The 22,924-nt window shown below is 39.7% G+C and overlaps 2 protein-coding genes across 2 annotated transcripts; both read left to right on the forward strand.

Moving 5' to 3' along the window:
- Positions 1–8,231: 8,231 nt before the first annotated feature.
- On the forward strand, positions 8,232–10,578 carry LOC134662748 (protein starmaker-like). The gene is made up of 4 exons (XM_063519067.1): positions 8,232–8,577; positions 9,660–9,952; positions 10,309–10,459; positions 10,568–10,578. Exons 1-4 carry the CDS (start codon positions 8,232–8,234, stop codon positions 10,576–10,578), a joined length of 801 nt encoding a protein of 266 aa, XP_063375137.1.
- LOC134663039 (zinc finger MYM-type protein 4) lies at positions 10,323–22,596 on the forward strand. The gene is made up of 17 exons (XM_063519336.1): positions 10,323–10,459; positions 10,757–10,918; positions 11,446–11,586; positions 11,683–12,969; positions 13,347–13,623; positions 14,101–14,209; positions 14,324–14,447; positions 14,561–15,214; positions 16,026–16,193; positions 17,066–17,304; positions 18,210–18,420; positions 19,383–19,508; positions 19,780–19,901; positions 20,156–20,294; positions 20,517–20,616; positions 21,051–21,226; positions 22,276–22,596. The coding sequence occupies exons 2-16, from the start codon at positions 10,828–10,830 to the stop codon at positions 21,223–21,225; spliced, it is 3,963 nt and encodes a 1,320-aa protein (XP_063375406.1). The 5' UTR covers positions 10,323–10,459; positions 10,757–10,827; the 3' UTR covers position 21,226; positions 22,276–22,596.
- The last annotated feature ends 328 nt before the right edge of the window (positions 22,597–22,924 follow it).

The raw sequence follows: 22,924 nt of genomic DNA on the forward strand, positions 1-22,924 counted from the left end.
CTATGTCTAATTCAGAGAAAAGTATACCTTGACTGTGACTATGCTTAATCTTAATCTTAGCTTAGGATCTTTGCAGCATGATATTGATAGGTATATACTAGCCTTGCTTAGTAGTGACAACACCGTGTACAACCCTGTCCCCTTTGGACATCTCATTGCCCATAGATTTGCCGTCGGAGTCATCGTCACTGTCACTTCCGCCTTCGGAGTTGAGGATCTGTTCCACCTGGTTCACAAAAGGGCGGATTTCCAGGGCAGCTTCCAGCCTCTGTACGTGTACAGGCCTTGCGACTTCATGCCGCTTCAGCGACGGCTTACCCCCAACGCAGTTCTCAGTCATACCTACTAAACCTGAAAAAACAATTCGGTGAAACTGTAATTTATAGAGAATGTGAAGGTCACACGCTCGCTGAACCGCTGCAAAATGAAACAATAAAGCAACGACTAAACGATAAACGCAGACACACAACGACTCCCACACATGAATCGCGATTATTTAGAATTTCAAGTAGACCCCGGCCACTTTGCGAAAAGTTCAACTTACACCTATTTTGGATACCTCCAAGATGACTTCACGTTGATTACTTAACACAAAATTCCATAGCATTCACAAAATGGCGAACGAGAATATTCGACAAATCGCTGTCAATGTCGCCGCCCGAGCGGCGCACATAACTACTCATTTCGTATTTGAGCTTGAAAAAACACAAGCCCGCCATAGTTGACGAGATTAACAACAAAACATCTTGACATTGTACTAGCCAATAGAAACAAGTAAGAGTTGAAAGTAGCCAATAAAAATTCAGAATCAGCCTCAGATATCGTTTCGTAAATGAGAACACATTTACCCGTGACATAAGGGGGTTATTACACATGCGGATCTCCTTAACATCAGGCATACATCAGGGGCATATTATACTACTCTTTGATCAGTGGCCTATTTTATAAACCTAAAAGTTACAATTTACAAGCGGAAGTCTCGTTCTAACACATAGGGTTAAAAAGAGACTTCCGCTTGTAAATTGTTACTTGTAGCTTTATAAAATAGGCCACAGGGGTCATGGGGGAATTGATATGGGGAATTGGCTACTTTCCTACTAGTCAAATCAGCTTCTTTTTTTTAGAACTGTCAAAACGATTTTCTAATATGGAATTTATAGTCCGTCAACCAAATCTTGTCAGTAGCAATGTAAAGCAAACTAAAGTAGGGCAACACTCAAAGAGCAGTATTGCGCTAAGAATAGCAGCAATGTACATCGAACCAAAAGATTTTTTTTTCCGCTGAGCGCGCCCTGCGTACGTCAATTCAAATTGTCACTCGCGGTTTATTGAAAAAATTTGAAACATGGACGGACAATTTAAAAGCGATGTTAAAACAATGTTAATCAAAATGATGAACAAATTTGAAGATATCAAAAACAACTCCCTATGGTAGTGCTTATATTCTCTTTGTTCCCTATCTATGTCTTCTATGTTTACTAAAATAAAATCATATCAAAATGCAGATAATTAGATAGTGCATATATTTGTTATTTACAATATATAGTCCGTCAACCAAATCTTGTCAGTAGCAATGTAAAGCAAACTAAAGTAGGGCAACACTCAAAGAGCAGTATTGCGCTAAGAATAGCAGCAATGTACATCGAACCAAAAGATTTTTTTTTTTCCGCTGAGCGCGCCCTGCGTACGTCAATTCAAATTGTCACTCGCGGTTTATTGAAAAAATTTGAAACATGGACGGACAATTTAAAAGCGATGTTAAAACAATGTTAATCAAAATGATGAACAAATTTGAAGATATCAAAAACAACTCCCTATGGTAGTGCTTATATTCTCTTTGTTCCCTATCTATGTCTTCTATGTTTACTAAAATAAAATCATATCAAAATGCAGATAATTAGATAGTGCATATATTTGTTATTTACAATATAATATGCCACTTGTTAATGTAAATTAGTGTACTCTTCTGGATGAATATGACATACCTGTGTAATTTTTTTGATTGGTATATATTGTACAATAGGATTACATATTAAAAATAAAACAACTGATATTTGGGTGTTTATTTAATTTAAAGGTAAATAAGATAAGGGTCACTTTAGCTTACACTATAATTCAGGTCATTAATTGAAAAAATATAATGAAGTTACCAATGTTACCGGGTCACTTCAACCAAGCATAATACTCTGTAGTATTCTATTGCATCTTTGTAAATAGTCACAACTGATTGCTGAAAATATTAGACATGTGGGCCTATAGACGGTTTCCAGGACACAATTTATGGTCTTGTTGGATAGATTTAGGCATACGTTTTAATTTTATGCCTTTTAACCCTAAAACAAAAAAACTGAACATAATCTTAAAAGTTCGAAAGAGTTCTTCCAGTATGTACTTGTCATAACCTCAATTTTTAGTAATGTTTACCATCAACGAGCATGATTGTACATTGTAGGCCCCTTAGCTTTGCTTATTCTTATTTAATGTACGAGGGGTATTCAAAATATTCTCGGTATGAGAATGAAAACAAACAAGTACGAAAAGTTTGATATTTTTATTTTTCAATATACTCCCCCCCTATGTTCATACACTTAAAAGATCGATCAATTATTTTTTTTAATCCCTCGTAAAAATATTTTTTATCTTTCGTGTAAAAATGCTCCTCCACTGCCGCCTTCAATGCTTCATCGTCACAAAATTTATTTCCACGCAGATCCTTTTTAAGATTGGGGAGCAAAAAGAAGTCGCTGGGGGCTAAGTCCGGACTATACGGTGGGTGAGTAACAGTTTTAAACCCACATTCAACAATAGCTGCCTTGGCAATATGAGCAGTATGGACGGGGGCGTTGTCATGCAGAAGCAGAATACCTTTGGTTAACTTTCCTCGCCTCTTTTCTTTAATTACATCCTTTAATTGACGTAGAATGTTAGCGTAGTACTGTCCTGTGATATTTACACCTTTTTCTTTATAATTGATTAGTAATACTCCTTCACAATCCCAAAATATCGTGGCCATGACCTTGCCAGCTGAAGGGATGACCTTGAACTTCTTGGGATGAGCTGAACCCTTAATGTGCCACTGCATGGACTCTTGTTTACTCTCTGGGTCATAATGATGAACCCAGGTTTCATCTCCAGTAACTATTCTTTGCAGCACCTCATCAGGATTTTCACCGCACAGGTCAATAAAATTGGAACAACAAGCTACACACATGTCTTTTTGAAGCCGAGTCAGCATTCGCGGAACCCATCTTGCACTTACTTTTGACATATTAAGATGGTCATGTATAATATCATGTACGGTACCAATAGAGAGATTGGTTACTTGTGCTATAGATTTTACCTTCACTCGACCATCTTCCAATATAAGTTTTTCCACTTTATCAATATTTTCTTGTGAAGTAGCTACTACAGGCCGGCCAGGTCTAGGGTCATCTTCAATACTCTCCCTTCCGCGTTTAAACTCGCTTGACCACTTTTGAATGGTAGATAAAGAAGGAGCAGACTCACGGTAAACACAATCCATTTCCTCTTTTATGGTTTTTTGATTTTTACCCTGTTTTGTCAAGAATTTTATCACGCATCGATGTTCTAATTTAGTTAACATTGTCAATTCGCACATGATGTTCATGTTTGTTCAGCAATTGCAGAAAAACAAAAGACTATCTCGGTTCGAATTATACTTTTTTTTAATGTCAATGAACAAACCTCAGCGGCCAGTAACGAAAGAAATTTTAGAAGAGGTCGTAAGATATCAATACCGAGAATATTTTGAACGCCCCTCGTATTGGTATTTAATGGTGACAGCAGAAATATCTCTTGAAACAGAAACGATTCAGAATGAAAACCAAATGAAAACAAATAAGGTGACGGCTGTCGTTCACGATACACATTCCACAGATATACTTGGTCAACCAGATCTTGACAGTAGAAAACTTGACAAATTTGAAAAATGTAGGCGCGAAGGGATATCGTCCCATAGAAAATTTGAATTTCGCGCCTTTTTTTACTGACAAGATTTGGTTGACCAGCTATAAAACACAGATGACACGCATTTTGGAATTATTCGAACACAGTGTTGCTAACCCGCGATTTTTCAAATTTGCCGCCTTTTACTACTGACAAGATTTGGTTGACGGACTTTATATGAAATTGTGTGTAGTGACGTCATGGTCAACTCACCTACTTTTTGTATTTCAATCCAATTTATTAAATAGAAATAGTATTTAAAAATAACTGCTAGAGTTAGACCAAGAAAAGTCTGCAGCGATTTTGATAGCCCACGCAGTACAAGTGTTATTTACACATCATAAATTCATAGAAGTTTGACGTTTAAAATGACACTTGCACTGCGTGGGCTATCAAAATCGCTGCAGACTTTTCTCGGTCTGACTGTATCTATGTTTTTCTAATAATTATCTGAATAAATAATAGTACGATCAGCACAGATATGGCCGCTAGGTGGCGACAGCGCCACGCGCGGCTTATGGCTTTCCCCAAAATTGGGGCCGAACGGATGTACTTTTAGCTACCTGTAGCAAAGCGACGAAATCGCGGAGTGAGACACGCCTGCTGGTGCTTTAGGCCAAGAAAGCACCACGATTTTTTGTCGCGCGATTATTTTGTCGCAGAAATGCAACGTATGTGTTTATATGCCAGTGCGCGCACATGCGACAAGAAAATATGTATTACAGCGCAATTTTAAAATCGCGTCGCACGATTTAAAATCGTGGTGCGCGCTTGGCCTTATTTCGTGCACGGTGTGAAATAATTTATTTTAAGTAGAGGAAAGTACCCAATTGGGGATCTAAAGGTCGTAACAGACTACCTACCTGCTACCTGCGGTGCACTGCGACCTTGGTGCGCCGTATAGTAGTTTGTGGTGCGCCGCAACCGCGGAATTTCCACATTATTTTCAACATCCTCATCCGCATAAAATCGATATGGAATTTAATGCAGATGCGGATTTGGCACGGATTTGGAACAGGTACTTCTTATGCTGGCTACATACGTAACGATAAATCGTAGCGATTAAACTGTGCAGTCCGATTTGCGCAGTTTTATCTGCCGTGTGTATGACAAATCGTTGTCGATTATCGTTGATCGGTGGCAGTTGCAAATTATATTAGAAAAATCGTTGTCGATGCGTTTGCACAGTTTTATCGTTGCGTGTGGATGGCGATCGGTCATTTCGGCAGTACTTCACGTAGCTTGGTTATGTGCGCACGTTCGTTCCTCAAGTAAATAATGAAAAATGTAATGAAAAATATAAAAATTAATCCATAATTATTTCTCTTGGTCACGGCATCACGCGTGAACGGCTCGACCAATTTCGCTAATTCTTTTTGTCTTAAAGTTGGTCAAGCAGATCTTGTCAGTAGAAAAAGGCGGCAAATTTGAAAAATGTAGGCGCGAAGGGACTTCGTCTCATAGAAAATTTGAATTTCGCGCCTTTTTCTACTGACAAGATTTGCTTGACTGTTTATATATTAGTTATTGTCAGGAGAAGTTTCTTATGACGGAAAAAAAATAAGAAAGTTGCGCGGAACATTAGAAAATTTAACTACCATATTAACTTTGATGACATGGATAACATGTTTCTTGCGTGAGCTTCTGCGGAGAACAGAGGGCCTACCGCGAACCACGTTCGACGTGTTACCTCCCTGTCAGACTTACGTACGAATTTTACAAGTGCGACAGAGAGGCAACACGTCGAACGTGGTTCGCGGTAGGCGCTCGATCGACGCCGATATCGGAGGCGTGTGGAGGCACTATGAACGTTCGATTTATCTGCACAGTCGGACTGCACAGTTTAATCGCTACGATTTATAGTTACGTGTGTAGCCGGCATTAGCGGCGGCGTAATTGTGTAGTGCTAGGTAATTTAATAAATTAACCAATAGGAATTCGTGATTCGTCGATCGAGCACTCTACTCTATCCCTCTACGAGTTTGTTTTATTTGGACATTAGAATACATAGCAATAATAGTAGGGCGAAGGGTAAGGTCACAGGTAAGGTTAAAACAATACCAAATTAAAGTCCGTCAACCAAATCTTGTCAGTAGTAAAAGGCGGCAAATTTGAAAAATCGCGGGTTAGCAACACTGTGTTCAAATAATTCCAAAACGCGTGTCATCTGTGTTTTATCTGTGGAATGTGGACCGTGAATGACAGCCGTCACCTTATTTGTTTTCATTTGGTTTTCATTCTGAATCGTTTCTGTTTCAAGAGATATTTCTGCTGTCACCATTAAATACCAATACATTAAATAAGAATAAGCAAAGCTAAGGGGCCTACAATGTACAATCATGCTCGTTGATGGTAAACATTACTAAAAATTGAGGTTATGACAAGTACATACTGGAAGAACTCTTTCGAACTTTTAAGATTATGTTCAGTTTTTTTGTTTTAGGGTTAAAAGGCATAAATAAAATTAAAACGTATGCCTAAATCTATCCAACAAGACCATAAATTGTGTCCTGGAAACCGTCCATAGGCCCACATGTCTAATATTTTCAGCAATCAGTTGTGACTATTTACAAAGATGCAATAGAATACTACAGAGTATTATGCTTGGTTGAAGTGACCCGGTAACATTGGTAACTTCATTATATTTTTTCAATTAATGACCTGAATTATAGTGTAAGCTAAAGTGACCCTTATCTTATTTACCTTTAAATTAAATAAACACCCAAATATCAGTTGTTTTATTTTTAATATGTAATCCTATTGTACAATATATACCAATCAAAAAAATTACACAGGTATGTCATATTCATCCAGAAGAGTACACTAATTTACATTAACAAGTGGCATATTATATTGTAAATAACAAATATATGCACTATCTAATTATCTGCATTTTGATATGATTTTATTTTAGTAAACATAGAAGACATAGATAGGGAACAAAGAGAATATAAGCACTACCATAGGGAGTTGTTTTTGATATCTTCAAATTTGTTCATCATTTTGATTAACATTGTTTTAACATCGCTTTTAAATTGTCCGTCCATGTTTCAAATTTTTTCAATAAACCGCGAGTGACAATTTGAATTGACGTACGCAGGGCGCGCTCAGCGGAAAAAAAAAATCTTTTGGTTCGATGTACATTGCTGCTATTCTTAGCGCAATACTGCTCTTTGAGTGTTGCCCTACTTTAGTTTGCTTTACATTGCTACTGACAAGATTTGGTTGACGGACTATATGTATTTTTATTAAGGTCACGGTGCGGTGCGGTGCGGTAGTGTGTTACGGCTTTGAACCTGGGCACGGTTGGTTTCCACGGTTTGTGTATTCTAGCTTTACATATTTGCAATAAAACATTCAGGCGTTATTACCTTTAACTCAAACGGATTCAGTTGTATGAAGCGTCACTTACTACCAACATAAAGATATTAGTTAGGCTACGCATTGATTACTTTTTATTTAATCTGCTCTTTTCAGGAAAATGTTGCAAATATAACATTTAAAAAAATAGTTTTTAAATTTATTTAATTCATCTTTTTATCACGTTTTGTCTTAAAAGTAAATTTTGCGATAATAAAACATAGTTTTTGCGGTATACACATCCGCAACAAATCGCATGCAAGTCGATTCCAAAATGGTGTCGTTTGTTGTGCTTTCAAGGAATTTTGTGTGAAATAACAATACAGGCAAGTTGTACTTACATATTGAATAGGTTGTATAAAGAAAAATATGTGTTTTATAATAAAAGTTCTATAGTTGGCACTGTCGCTTTAATGTCTCGCCAAAATAATGTACCTGCCCTGCCGTTTTTTTCACTTGTTACAAAGAAACTTGCCGCGACATCCTAGTAGTTATTAGACAAATACTTGAGCATTCACGTTCAGTTATAGTTTGATAAGAAGATAAATGTACTTTTAGGGCTATACTGTCCACTGTTAGCTTAAAAAGTCAAAAAGAGAATAAGCGCGGGCTAATATGGCTTTGGTTGGGATTGGCGTCATTTGACTTGTAATTACCGCTGTAATTGAAATGACCGTGCCCAAAAATCTTATTATATTGGGCAAGCTTGCCAATTTGCACAGTTATAAGGTGATATAAGTTGTATTCCTTCTTATTTAATTTTCGTCACCGCCAGCCCAATTGCATTCTAACCTCGAAACTTACCGCCGGGTGCGGCGTCAAAGCATTTTAAAATATGCATTTTGTTCATTTTCAGATGTATTTGACCCTCTAATTGACCCAAATCCAACTAGATTGTTGGTAACATGGAAGAGAAAGAAAGCATTCCTGAAAACTCTATGGAGGCTGTGAGTGAAGCATCTGGGGACAAGATCTCTGCAGAAGATGAGACACATCTCAAGAAGTCTGAAGAATCGCAAGAAAGTGATAACAAAGACACTGATACCAATAACAGTGATGTAGGCAAAGCTACTGATAGTAATGGTGATTCTGTGAATGATCCGATGAGTGATAAGGATGGTGATAGTGGGCTCCAGAACCATGTAGAACACGAGAATGAAAGTGTTAGTGATAAAGATAAGGTGACCAATGCGGAAAGTGCTGATGACCCTGTTGCAGGGGCAATAGATGATGAGACGGCTAAGGAAAATGGTATGTAATCAAAATTCATTATCATTATTTATGTAGTTCATCATATCATATCCGATTGTATAAACTATAATCTATTCCTGCTTATTATGCTTATGCTTACCTATTTTATACTCGTTAGTAGGTAATTAAAAGTCTTATAAGATTTAGGGTTGGTTGCACCAAACTGTTTGTGAAAGAGTTCGCTAAATATTTCCATACAATAGGAAAATTCATGGTACTGTACTCAACTCTATTATTAGGAAGGTTGATAATCATCCAAAATGGAGAAGGTTGATGTGGTCACAACCCTCGGTCATGAGGTAATGAAGAAGAAGAGAGTGACATTTTAGTATCTGGGAAATTAAATTACAAAAATATTTTATTTGGATAGTCAATAGAAAGATGCACATGGTCAGGGATAAATTTATTTATTTTTATTTATTTATTTAAGCCTTTTATTTTTCCTTAAATAGTTTGCATAATAAAAGTTTTCTAATAATATTGTTGTTTATTTTGCTATATTAAGGACCCCTGTCGGGTATAGGCCTCCTCCATATCTTTCCACCTTTCTCGGTCTTTAGCCTTGATTAGCCAATTTTCTCCAGCTGTGGCTATGATATCCCTGGACCATCTTGTTATGGGTTTTCCCGCCTTCCTTTTGCCATGGGGTCCCCCAGGGATAAATACTGAAATAAAAGATATTAAGAGGGAGTAAAGTCAAATATACATTATTTCCAGCATTCCCATTAACACACATGCTGCGGCAACTAAAGCAGAGACGCTTTCCAGATAGATTTTCGTAACACTGACCCGCCTGTTGCTATCTCTATTGTGCATATTATATTGCTGTCTCACCCTTGATGCTGGTTGTCAATATCACTGTGCAAGTCCAACAGCAATATAATTATGCATGTGCAATAGAGATAGCAACAGGCGGGTCCAGTGTACAAGAATCTATCTGAAAATCGTCTCTTCTTTAGCTTAACCATACTTTTATCAAGTTATTTAGCCCCCATGCCTAAGTAAATGTGATTTCATGTTTTATTTTCTCAACACTCAGAAACGAAGGTGCTTGTTTCTCATAGAATATCTTACTATTCCAGATATTAAATTGGAAGATGCAGAAACAGTAGATGATCTACCACAGAAAGTAGAAATTCCAGAAGAATCAAACAGCCAAGAATCTGCTAGTCAAGACTCTGCACATGAATCAGTCCAGGAAACCAGCTCAGAGCTTCCCGAAGCTAGCCAAGATTCAGAAGCCGCTGCTGTGACAGCAAGTGAGGTAGATGATCAGGAGACAACTCCTGTGGAGAAAAAGGATGATGACGTGGGTAAACCTGAGTTTGAAACAGCACCTAATGTTCAGGATGAGCCTCAGGAAGACCATACACAGGTAAATACATAATTAATCTAAATTCAGACATACTGACATGAAATTCAAAAGGCAATGCCATACCATCCTTTTTTTCAAAGCCATTCAGACCATTCAACCTCCTGAAATTCTGTGCTTTTATAATATTCTTGGATAAGATGAAATATTCTTGGATGAAAAGGCATTAAACCTATAGGAAATTATAAGTCCTACCATAGCATTAAATTTGGATCAGTCTGGGTTAAAGTGGATTGAATCATTCGTTGATTATCATGACTTTTTAGTAATTGTGTTGCCATAAAATGGCACTAGATTAAACTTTCATTAAAAGAATTCACATCATTGATATTATGGTCACTTCTCATTTTTTTCTTCAGGCGTTGGACCCTTTTGATGCCCTACTGAAGGACAAAAGTGACAGCATTACAGAAACATCCACAGCTAAACCAAGTGGGGACGTCAACTTGGATGATGATGATGATGACCACAATGCAGACAGTGTTGCAGCACATGATGATGATCACACTGGTAAATTGAACACTTGTCATTTAATAAAATGTACATTATCTTTCTTTCAATATAAGAGATGAATAGGGAATGCAGTAACCATTTAATAATGACCAAATCTATAATTAGGAGTCGGGTAATACATTTTTCTGTTAAGTATCTGGTCTCACTTGCTACAGTATTTCACTTTATCTCTTTAGTTTTAATTAGTTTTCTGAAAACACAATGTAAGTAAAACAGGAGTACTTAATTACTTATGCCTAAAGATGAATACTGTCACATACCTTTTTTCTAAAATTCGGCAAATTTTCTTTACAGAAGAAACCCCCTTAGATGATAGCGGGAGTGTTTCCGAATTAGCAGAGGAACCTGGAGCTGATGAGGAGATTATGCTGCTACCTGACACTGAGCGTGAGATCTCGGAGGCTGACAAGGCACAAGCAGAAAAAGTGTTAGCTGAGAAGAGAAAACAAGCTGAAGGTTTGTGTTTTTATTATACAATTTTACATCATACATTTATTAAATGTGGCTTTCCACTCAGAAGGGTCCTATGCTTGAAGTGCAAGAAGGACCCTTTTTATCTGAAATTCCCGCAGAAAAAAAATTCTTATCAGAAGAAAGGTCCTTATTGAACATGAAGCATAAGGACCCTTCTCTGATGGAAAGCCACAAATATAGATGTTTCACTGCCTTCTAGGTGTACATGAAAGCTAATGTAGAATTGGTGACTGAGACTTAGGGGGGACTCTTTTAGCAACAAGAAGGATGAGATTGATTTTCTCATGTTCATGTTGTGGTCAGATATTAGAACTGATCATTTCATGACGTGGACAAACGACGGTTGGGCCACATCCTGAAAACGTCAAATCTAACCATATCATGAAGTGATAAATTCCAGAATGGCATTGATTGAAATGATCAAAATCTATGATCTGGAGACGACATTAATATTGTTATTCTTTGTTAGCTTACAATCTGAGACTTATGATAAACTTTTGTCTCAACAGCCGCTGAAGCAGAGACAGTGCCCAAGACCGAGCAAGAACACGACGCCGAAAATGATGCGGACGAAGATACAGTGGCCCCTTCGGAGTCCGCGGGAGACGCGCCTGCTCTTGCAGACGCTGCCGCGGACGACCAAGTCGGCGGTAAACATTTTCTTATATTTCATAACAGACTACACTAACTTTATCGCCTCCAACATTAATCTTCAGGTAATAATCATTTTTGGTTTAATTTTACAGATAAAGAGAATGAAAACGAACATGACGAGGCGGCCGAAGCCGATGAAGAGAACTTAGTTCCCAACGACATCCAGGAAATTAGTCAATTCGACGGTACCTGCGTGCAGTGCGCCGAAAGTAAGCCCTGCACCTACCGGTACGTCGACAAGGACGGAGACTACAAGTACATCTGCACCGAGGCCTGTCTCACCACCTTCCAGGAGGAACACCCCGGCCAGTATAATGTATGTTCCAAGAAATACACCGTGGAGGAAATAACGCCCAAAACACTCACCTGCTCAGAATGCGAGGAAAGTAAACTCTGCTACTTCTATTACAACTACGACGGCGAAGACACGAATTACTGCTCTCTCACCTGTTTACACAGTATGATGGCGGATGAAAAGGAGAAATATGTTTTCAAACGACGGCGGATGGCCATTGATGAAGTAACCCCGACAGAAGCAGAGTGTCTAGTCTGTAAAGAAACCAAACCATGCTCGTACGCATTCAAACTGTACGGCGAGCATGTTGCCGTGTGCGAACAAACCTGCATTAAGGAATTGAATAGCAGAGAAAATGGCAGGTTCCACATAAAAAAGAAACGAGTCACTCGTAAAGCGGCTGCGCAAGCGGCGAGTGTATCAAATCCTCCTCTCCTCAAATTAAAAGTAATAAGCAATGCAACAGACAAATATTTGGACGAGGCGTACAAACTACAACCCAAGACACCGGCCATGGTGCAGGCGGCCAGGGAAGAGAGAGAAAGGACATTTGTCAGAAAATGCTTTCAGTGCAGTCTACAACTAGACTTAGAAAGCGATAAAAGTCTGACGTGGGAAACCATGGACTTCTGCAATGAGGTGTGTCTGGGAAGGTATCAGAACAAGATAGGAGCGCGTTGCGCCAACTGCAAAAACACGGTCACGCACACTAGTTTAGGAAAATACTGTGTAAGGTTCGGGTATGATATCCGACAGTTCTGTAACTCTGGATGCTTGGAAGAGTTCAAAAAGGGGCTGAAGATATGTTGCTATTGTCAAAGAGATATATCGGTCGGTCACCAAGGCTTCCTGGCGCCAGTAGGAGACAAGGGCCAGTTCAAAGACTTTTGTACTCAGATCTGTATGGAGAAGTTCGATCAGATGAGCAAGAGCCCGCTACCACAGCCGGTGTGGGCTAAATGCGCCGTCTGCTCTCTGGAGAAAGGGACGACAATAGAGGTCGAAGTTAGTGAGAATATCTTACAAAGGCTTTGCTCCGATCCATGTTTTGCCGCTTTCAAATTCGTCAATAACATATTCCCAGGTAACTTGCATTTGGGTGAATCAACTTTTTCTTGTCACTCGTTGCCATGGTTACGTTCTCCTGGGTCACTTTTTAAAACCTGATTTTTAGGCATTTAAATTCACCAAACACGCTTTTTGTGATACTTATAAACCCTTTCCATTGAGGGTCGTCTACCAAGCGTGTCAGAAGAAGGTGGCGTACAATGTCTTCTAACAAACTATGCTACTTTTGTCTCTTGGCTGACCGGACAGAATAACAACAAGAAATAGTTGATCCACCCATTTTACTCTTGATAAAATAGTTTTTTTTAATAACCTTTTCACCAGAAGTGTGAGTATGAGTATTAAGTTGAATAAGTTACAGCCGATTTAAATAATTGGTACTCTGTTCCTCAGACCAATGCCGTTGGTGCAAGAAATACTTCGAGCGCAAATCCTCAAACTGCTTCACCATCTATGAGACCCAGTCCCCCGACTGCTTCTGCTCCAAGTCGTGTATGAACGTGTACATCAGCAACTCGAGACACATCGTGCCGTGCAACTGGTGCAAAGTGAAGAAGTACAACTTCGACATGATACGGCGGGTGCAGGGCTCGGGGCAGGTCGTTATGATGTGCTCGCTCAACTGCTTGAATCTCTACCAGGTCTCCGTGAACGCAGTGTCGTCAAGAAGGTGAGCAGTGGCATAGAGAAATATAGTAAGACAAGAGTGCTCACTCCATACACCAGTTCAGACTATTAATTTCAGTGTCTACATCTAGCATCGAGTAGCGGAACTATCAGTACTGCTACTTGACAATAGATGTAGCACCGACCGGAAAGTCTTATCTCAACAGCATAAGACTTTCCGGTCGGTGCTACATCTATTGTCAAGTAGCAGTACTGATAGTTCCGCTACTCGATGCTAGATGCTAATAGTCTTTTTGGTACTAAAACTGATGTATGGAGTGAGCACTCTATGTATTTTTTTCTCTATGGCAGTGGAAACTTAAGTTTTATGGGCCTATCATACTGGTACAGTCAAGGTATTAAATATCGGCACCGGCAAGATACTTAATACCTTGACTGTACCAATACAAGATGGTATATCAGAAAATTCTTAAAATATCTTTCGTATTATGAACTTGGTAAAGGGATCTTTTCTTTTCAGAATAAAATGTGATATGTGCAAGCGAACGTCTCTGGCACAGTACCACTTGACTATGTCGGATGCAACAGTTAGGAACTTCTGCACGTATCAATGCGTCATGGCATTCCAGGTAAAACACGTATTTAGATTTTAATGTCACGTATCTTCACTTCAAAACCCGATCAATTTAAAAATCTTGAAACTAGAACCTAATTCCCATCTCATGATATCTTATTTTTTCTAGGGTCAATACTCAAAACATACGCCGCCTCTAATGCCGGGAGAATCGATGGACCAACAGAAGGCGGTGCCCACGGGCGTCCCCAGGCGGACCTACTCCGGCACAGGCCATAAAAACAACGGTAAATGTAGGTTATTTTGCACCCGCAATTCTACACTTGAGCACTTTCACATTTCTAATTGAGTTGTTACTGCAATCTCGCGAAGCGCTCTGACGTTTGGTTACTATTTGTCTCTCCAGCCGTAGCAAAGACGCAAACGCGGTCGTCGGGCCTGCCGGTGATCTCCAACGTGCAGTCGCTGGCCGCGCCGCCGCCCCTCATGCCGGCCATGACCTCCATGACGCGCGCCAAGGCCAAGCGGCTGCAGCCTCCCCCTCCCCCCGAGCCCGAGCCCCCCGCCGCCCCCAAGACCCCCCCGCCCCCTCCTAAACCCCCCACACCGCCGCCGCCCCCGCCCCCTAAAATATACAATCACGTCATAGTCAAAACTTTGCCTCCCCGGGAGGTAGCCAATAAGGCGACTATGTCGAAGCCGATGATGATTTCGAAGGGAGTCTCCTGCCGTCCGCATCCGTGCACTAAAGAATGCCAGACCGACCCGAGCTTGGAGCGGCGCGTTCTCATACCGGTCCCGGTGCCTATATACGTCCCCGTTCCTTGCGCCATGTGGTCGCTGCCGTTCCCTGTGCCGGTGCCGATTCCGATCCCGATCCCGACCCCGGTGTTCATACCGACGACGCGGAACTCCGCGAAGGGGATCATGAAGGAGATCAACAAGATCCATGACAAGATGCCGACGGATCCGTTCGAGGCGGAGCTGCTGATGATGGCCGAGATGGTCGCCGGCGACAAGAAAAAGGATCAGAGTGACTCTGATACTGATGATGATAATGGTGAGAAAGTTTTCCTATCTGTTTGCGTATATTTATCATTATATCTATAGTTCGTTTTTTTAGCATTAGAAAGAACTTGAAAGAAGGTAAGCGATCTTGACATGGCTTTTAATTGAAAAACGCTTTTAAAAAATCAGTAACTATTACTTATGAAAGCAGAAGAATATAAATGATCGTATTAGATTCATAATTGTTACATATTTGCCGTAACTTATTTTTAAAGTGTGTGTTTCAATTAAAAGACACATCAAGATTGTTTACCTTATTTCTAATCTAAAAAAACGAACTATAGCTTTGAATTTTTGTGTTTTAATAATTTTTCTAAAGAGTTTTCCTAGGATAGCGGTGCCGTCATATAGCGGCCGTCTCCATACTAAATAATACGGCTAAATATGGATATCGTTGTATTTGTATGGAGATGGCCGCTATATGACGGCACCGCTTTCGGAGGAAACCAAAGCTTAAGTGTCCTGGATATGATTAATAAAAAAATAAGTTTGAACTGTAAGCCTAACAAATATTTGTTTAGTTAATTGGATAATGATAACCTTTCAGTACCTTCAAAGAGTAAGTAGCATTTATGTAATTTTTTTACACACTTAATTTTTTAGTTCGAATAAAAAAGCAGAAACAGTTGATGCCTCGCCATATTTTATGAATTATTTAAGCTTATGTGAATGAAATAAGCCCAATGTATACCTCTTGCTAAATACATTTTTACCTTACTGTTACCTAAAAAACTGGTACGGTTTTACAAAAGCTCCGTTTTCTGAACCTACCGGCACCTTAACTCAAATGTCTTTTTCAGCAGAGGAAGGCTTCAGCCCAGTGGCCGGAATAGACGGCAACAACGCTTTCGGCGAGGATATGCTGCAGATGGCCCTAAAAATGGCCACCGAGTACGAGGATCAACCTGTCGACCTCGAGTCTGCCATGACGGCCAACACGATCACGCCGAGCTCGCACCCTGGCATGCCCGGTAAGTTATGAAGTCTGGCAACAACGCATGCGACGAGGACAAGCTACAGATGGCTATCGGCTACGAGGATCAGCCTGCGGATCTGGAGTCTGCCATGATAGCCAATACTAATATCACGCTAAGCTCGCTCCCTGGCATGCCTGGTAAGTTACGAAGTTTGGCAACAACGCTTAGCGAGCACTCGCCGCAGATGGCGGTTATAGGTGGGAAGGTAGGCATATCGATTATATAAAACGAAAATCAAGACTTTAATAAATGTATCGAAATTATGACGTATGTGTGACGAGATACCTCGATACATTTTTATTGTTTAATCGGCGTTTCTCGATAAATATCATCGTCATTGTCATCCGAGTACGGTCCATCGACTATCTATTTTCACGATGGCTAAAATCACCATCGGCGATCTAGTAAAGTAATACTTATGAATAGGTATGAATCTATTAGACAACATAAACGAAGTAAATCTAATAAAAATGGACATCAAGTTATTGTTTCTGGTCATTAATTAATTATTATTTATATTTTGACATTATATTTCGATTTTATTCTTTATTTTATTTTACTTTTTGGTTCTGGTTGTTGTTTTAGCTATAATTTGTAAATAAAATTGTTATTTAATAAAATAATGTAGATTAAGGCTAGCTTGTAAGATTTGCATGCTGTGCATGGACGGCTAAAAGGACGGACTTAAATATAATGTACCAACTTTTTTTGTAACTCCTTTTTTTGCAAATAAAATATTATGATTTATATTATTCATACTCGGATAGGGGCTGCGTAATTTTAGGCCCGGATGTATAATTTAGATTCAAACTCGGGCGTATTTACTATAGGAAACGACGATGAGTAAAGAGAATCGTGTCGGACAGGTCTGGAAGGCGAGCCGATGCACCACCACCACATGATGGTGCTGGAGCAGCAGCGCGCGGTGGCGGCGCTGCGCGCGTCGGCGGCGGCGCCCCGCAAGCGCGCGCCGCCCGCCGCCGCCGCGCCCGCCGCGCGCGCCGCCACGCGCGCCAGCAAGCGCCGCCGCGCCGAGCCGCAGCCGCCGCCGCCCGAGCCGCCGCGCGAGCCCGCCGAGAAGCCCGACGCCAACATGTGTCTCAAGGTACTCACTCCGGCCACAAAACAGATACAGTACAGAAATCAATCTACATACAAAGTGCGCTCGAGCAACGCACACATAGACACTCCTCACAGACACGATATCTCGGACCGGTTGGGACCAGTGCGAGCGCGAGTGTCAACCGCTTGAGATACGCGTCTGTGAACTTTTTTGTGCAATTATGGAGAAACAAAAAAAAGTTATTATAACTGTTCAGTGGATGGTTGTTTAAATTCAACATTAAACGGTGAATTGTCGTTTTTTAAGCTACCAGTGGTTTCAGAGAGGTATCTGCTTGTATTTCGATGGTTCGTTTTAACGTTAAACAGAACAGTTAGGTAGGTAGGTAAGCACCCCGCCCGGCCACTACTAGATACGAGTGCCACTACCACGATAGTTTTTTGTGCATAAATCATAGTTGACAACCCTAGAGCGACCGCCGCGCGTAGGTTGAAAAGTGAAGTACATACATGTGATTGACTTCTGTACTGTATCTATTTTCTGCTCCGGCCCCCGAGAGACAGAATCCTGTTGTCCGTCAGATAGGTTCACCTTTGTCCGAAGGTGGTGCTTGCGTATTTGCAACTGAAGACTTCCCGCGAACGGCGGTCCTGTCTTGTGCCGTATTTGTGTCTTTGTGTGTTCTGTACACAAATACAAGTGCGATAAATAGGAAATTCGCAACTATTGGCGAATTTTAAAACACGACCGCAGGAATATCCTCAAAAATGGTGGTAATTTTTTTCCTCCAGAATTAAATCTAAGGAACTATGCACTGAATTATGTCTACATGTTATTGTACCGCAATATTAGATATCATACGAACCCCCTAATCTAATCCCTACTTTTGAGGTTAGAAAAATCCAAATCTTAAAAAAACGGGATGTAAATCAATCTACTTATTCCAGTACACATTCGGCGTGAACGCGTGGAAACAATGGGTGATGACAAAGAACGCCGAGATCGAGAAGAGCTCGATTCGACGGAAGCCGTTCAAGTCGGAAATCCTCCAGCTGACCGCCGACGAGCTCAACTACTCGCTCTGTCTGTTCGTCAAGGAGGTGCGGAAACCGAACGGCAGCGAATACGCCCCGGACACTATTTATTATTTGGTTCTAGGTAAGTAAGATTTTAACATGTGTGTATAGTTTTTGAGTGGTCTAGTGGTGATGCGTAACGTTAAGAGCCAACAGGAGTGGTCATTTCTCCATACAAACGTACTCGACTGTTTCCTCCGTGGGTTTTGAAACTAGAGCAATGATTTTTTCAACACAGATTAATATTGTCAATATCTGTGTCGGACCGTTTTGCTTTTTTTGATATTTTTGTTTTTTAAGGCGCTAGGGCCCTTCAAAAATGGCCAAAATGGCCTAATTGACTATGCCGCAATGATGCTATTCAAAACTGACATCAATTAGTCAAAAAAGCAAAACGGTCCGACACAGATAATGTCATAATCATTTAGATTTCCAAATTTGGTTACGATTGTTTAAGTTTTGGAGGAGGAAACAGTCGAGTACGAAACCTCGATTTTTGATATTTTTACGCAGGATTTTTCGCCTTGTCCTTATCGCACTAGTTTTAGGAGCCGCTTCCGTTAGCGAGACTGGTATATTTACCTAAAATATTTAAATCTTAGCTCCTGTTGGCTCTTAAAACTGACGCAGATTTATAAGTGGTTTATATGCAAGGCCATATCATCTGCGTGTGCGTAGACGTGCACGTGCGCGTGTGCTAAAATGTTTGAGCCGCGCACGCATACGTCACGCAAGCGGTGTGCCGTCTCTCATAAGGATCTGCACATTACAACGCGCACGTGCACGTATAGTCGTACACGGACACGCACTCGGTGTGCACAGGCCTTATATCCTATCAAATGCGGTGGTAAAGTGGTAATGTTTTATAATGTCAACTAATAAAATTACCACCAACTTTTTTTTTATATGATAAGATGATTTTGACGCCGTGGATACTTAGGGACTAATGGGAAAGGAGTCAAGAGGAGAGGGGGGGAGTCCTTTTTCCACCAATGGGGCACTCTATACTTAAATACGGATGCTAATCATTTATTTGATTTTCAGGTATACAACAATATCTATTTGAAAATGGTAGGATAGACAACATATTCACGGACCCATACTATGAAAAGTTCACGGACTGTTTGGACGAAGTCGCCAAGAAATTCTCAGTCTTATATAATGACTCGCGTAAGTTTAAGCAATATTATTATATTATTTGCTACGTTTAATTAGACAAACATATGTACATACCAGTGGCGACGTGTCAAACATATCCATAGGCAAGCCGGGGCTAATTTGGCTTACATATTTCCTTTACAACTCTGCTCAAACGTCCAAAAATAGGCAAGCAGGTGGAAGTCGACTTTTATGGACGCGCCGCCACTGGTACATACTTTTTGTAGTGTAAAAATAAAAAGTAATCCGTGTTCTCACATGACCGGTTCTCTTTCTTTGACAGAGTACATAGTGACGCGAGTGGAAGAGGAGCACCTATGGGAAAGCAAGCAGTTGGGAGCACATTCTCCGCACGTCCTACTTTCCACACTAATGTTCTTCAACACTAAACATTTCAACCTAGTTGTGAGTACCACACGACCACGAGTAACGAGTAGAAATATTGATTGTTCTGTTTTCAAACTACACATTTCTAGTAGAATGACGGCAACGTGGCATGCTTTGATATCCAGTATAGCGTATGACATGCTATTTTCTTTTACCGTGGTCTTAAATATCCTACCCTGGGGGTTACGGAATTATATTTTCTGTATTTAGTATTTGTATATATTATGTAAGATACTGTATATTTAGTATTCTTATAAATTACTATATTCCAGACGGTTGAAGAGCATATGCAGCTATCATTTTCACACATAATGAAGCATTGGAAACGAAACCCCAACCAGCCAGGACAGGCCAAAATACCTGGCTCTAGGAATGTTTTACTGCGGTTTTATCCTCCCCAATCGGCGCTTGGTAAGCACAAAATATAAAATAAATAGACATTACATGTAAAGTGTCATTCTATGGAACTTGCTAACTATGTAAACAAAAGTCAGTCAGTTCAGAGACAATTTCAATATGGCGGTTTGTTTACATAGTTAAGCAAGTTCCATAGAATAACACTTTAGCTATACAAACAATCTACACGTATTTTTTTTTAATCTTAGTAAATGCAATGGTTGTTTTTTTTTACAGAAGCGAATTCCAGGAAAAAGAAAGTATATGAACAACAAGAGAATGAAGAAAATCCTCTTCGATGTCCTGTCAAACTTTACGAATTTTATATTTCCAAATGGTATGTTCTTAGTTTTAATTATTTTATAGTTTATCTGTTTTTTGGGAAATCAAACTATTGGCTCTTATGTACAAGCCCTATTTTAGAGATACCTTTCCATACACCCTGGAATTTAACCAGGAAAACCCTGTAATATAGTTTTGTTTATACTCGTATACGAAATCGTCCTTGTGGTTCCTGCTTAGTTAGTTCCTTACTTTCCCTCGCCATTTAGATTAACACATTCATTGCCACCCAGCCAAACAAGATGTGCGCGCGCGCCAGGCCACAAAAATTTCGTCGTATAAAGCTGTAGTACCACGATCCCGACTGTCGGGTCGTCCAGCCTGGGAACGAAATCATAAAATACCCGATAGTCGGGTTTTCGGCACTGAATGTGTCAAACACTGTACAGCTGCACTTTTTCAAAGCTAACATAAACTGGTATCCCCCAGTCCGGAGTCTGTGCGCACGCGCAACGACGTGTTCTACCTGCAGCCGGAGCGGTCGTGCGTGCCCGACTCGCCCGTGTGGTACTCCACGCAGCCGCTCAGCCGCGCCGCGCTCGCCAAGATGCTGCACCGCGTCAAGATGGTCAAGGAGATCAACATCGCGCTGCTCACTAGCTAAAGTATGTATTTGTAAAATATGGTCAAGTACGTAATCTATTACGTACGTAATATGGTTATGTAAGTAATATACTTAGATAGTTAATATAAATAATGTATGTGCTATTTAGTGCCTAATAAATGAGAATGAACGCGAAATAGCGCTGCAATAGGGATGATGACACATGTTGAATTTTATAACTAAATCTAGTAAAATAGATAGCAAACGAGCAATTTATCACAATAATGTGGATATTAAAATAAAATATTGAAAAATTACAATAATACAGGACGTGAAAGTTTCAAAATTTAAGTTTTTTTTTTAACATCCAAAAACGATAAAAGTAAGGGTACCATTCGATTCCTTAAATTTCATCCAAAAAAATATTCTATAACAACTATATACATAAACGCAATATTTCACCGACAAAAACGCAATTTACAAGATGGGCTCCCAGAGACCTTGACGTCACGTTCCCTTATCGTTTTGTTTAGGGCGTTTCGCGAGTGAAGTGCGACTGTCGGCCTTTGACTACAATTTCTGACTTTTGTGTTACTTTAATGCAATGGGTCCCATATAGACATTTGATCCTAAAAACAAACCCGATCGATTGATACCATAAATGAAAATTAGTCATGTAGCCTATTGTTTAGGTTTTGTCTTTCATATTCAATGTCTTGTTTATTACAAAAATAATGTGGAAAATGGGTGTCATGTTTGCGAATTTAACGAATTTTACTTTTATATTCATATCATAAACAAACACCTAACCTTATCTCAGATTTGAAATTGACAAACGATTAATAAAAACAACGAGCAATGAAGACTGCATCGACTTGAAAAGAACAAAATGTGTCATATTTTCATAGAAATATGACCTTATCTAATTGATGACATTGCCACACTTTGTCACTGCAAATGCCACGCAGAGTTAACTTAGTACCGACTTTAAACCATACATTTGGTAGATATTCTTAAAGCGTGTTCTGTAGTGAGGGGCAGTTTTTAACTTCATTGATAAAAGTGATGAAATTTCCCAAGTCTGGACTTATAATATTTTTATTGTTACAGATTTCTCAAACCAGTGTTCTCGCCGGCTTCTAGATTCGCAATGCAACTCACTCGCGTTTGGTTTCGATCCTTTTATTTACTACGTACCAATTCAAGCCTACAAAACAGTCTCCCAGATGTTGTAAAGACGGTAATTTTAAGCACAATGTATATTTTTTCTACTTTGTATATCAGCCTGCTGAAAGGACGATTAATTTTAAATAAAAAAAGATTTATCAATACAAACCTTTTTTTACAATGTTGCAATGTAGCTGTAAGTTCTGTGCGGTATGTACAGTTTTCATTGGTACTAGGATAATTATGAAATCAACGGTATTTTAGTTGGCATTGGCAGGTATAATTCGACTATCAGTTTGATGGACTCTTCTGATAAAATTAATCTTAAATTTGTATATAAGTACGCCAAGCGAATCACATCATGTTTTCGGACACCCGAGAAATGTGAAAGCTTCGATGTACATTTTTGTGAATGGCGAAACACTTTCCTCGGTGCCAGGAATACATCTTTATACTTACCCATGTGTAATATGAGATATTTCATAAATTAGACTAGAATTAAGGTGAAATTCCAATTTTTTGTGGCAGGAAATCTTATTTGACTAGAATTTTTTTTAACGATTGATATGTAATATTGTCACAGATAGAAATT

Source organism: Cydia amplana, chromosome 1, assembly GCF_948474715.1.
Source record: "Cydia amplana chromosome 1, ilCydAmpl1.1, whole genome shotgun sequence".
Lineage (NCBI taxonomy): Eukaryota > Metazoa > Arthropoda > Insecta > Lepidoptera > Tortricidae > Cydia > Cydia amplana.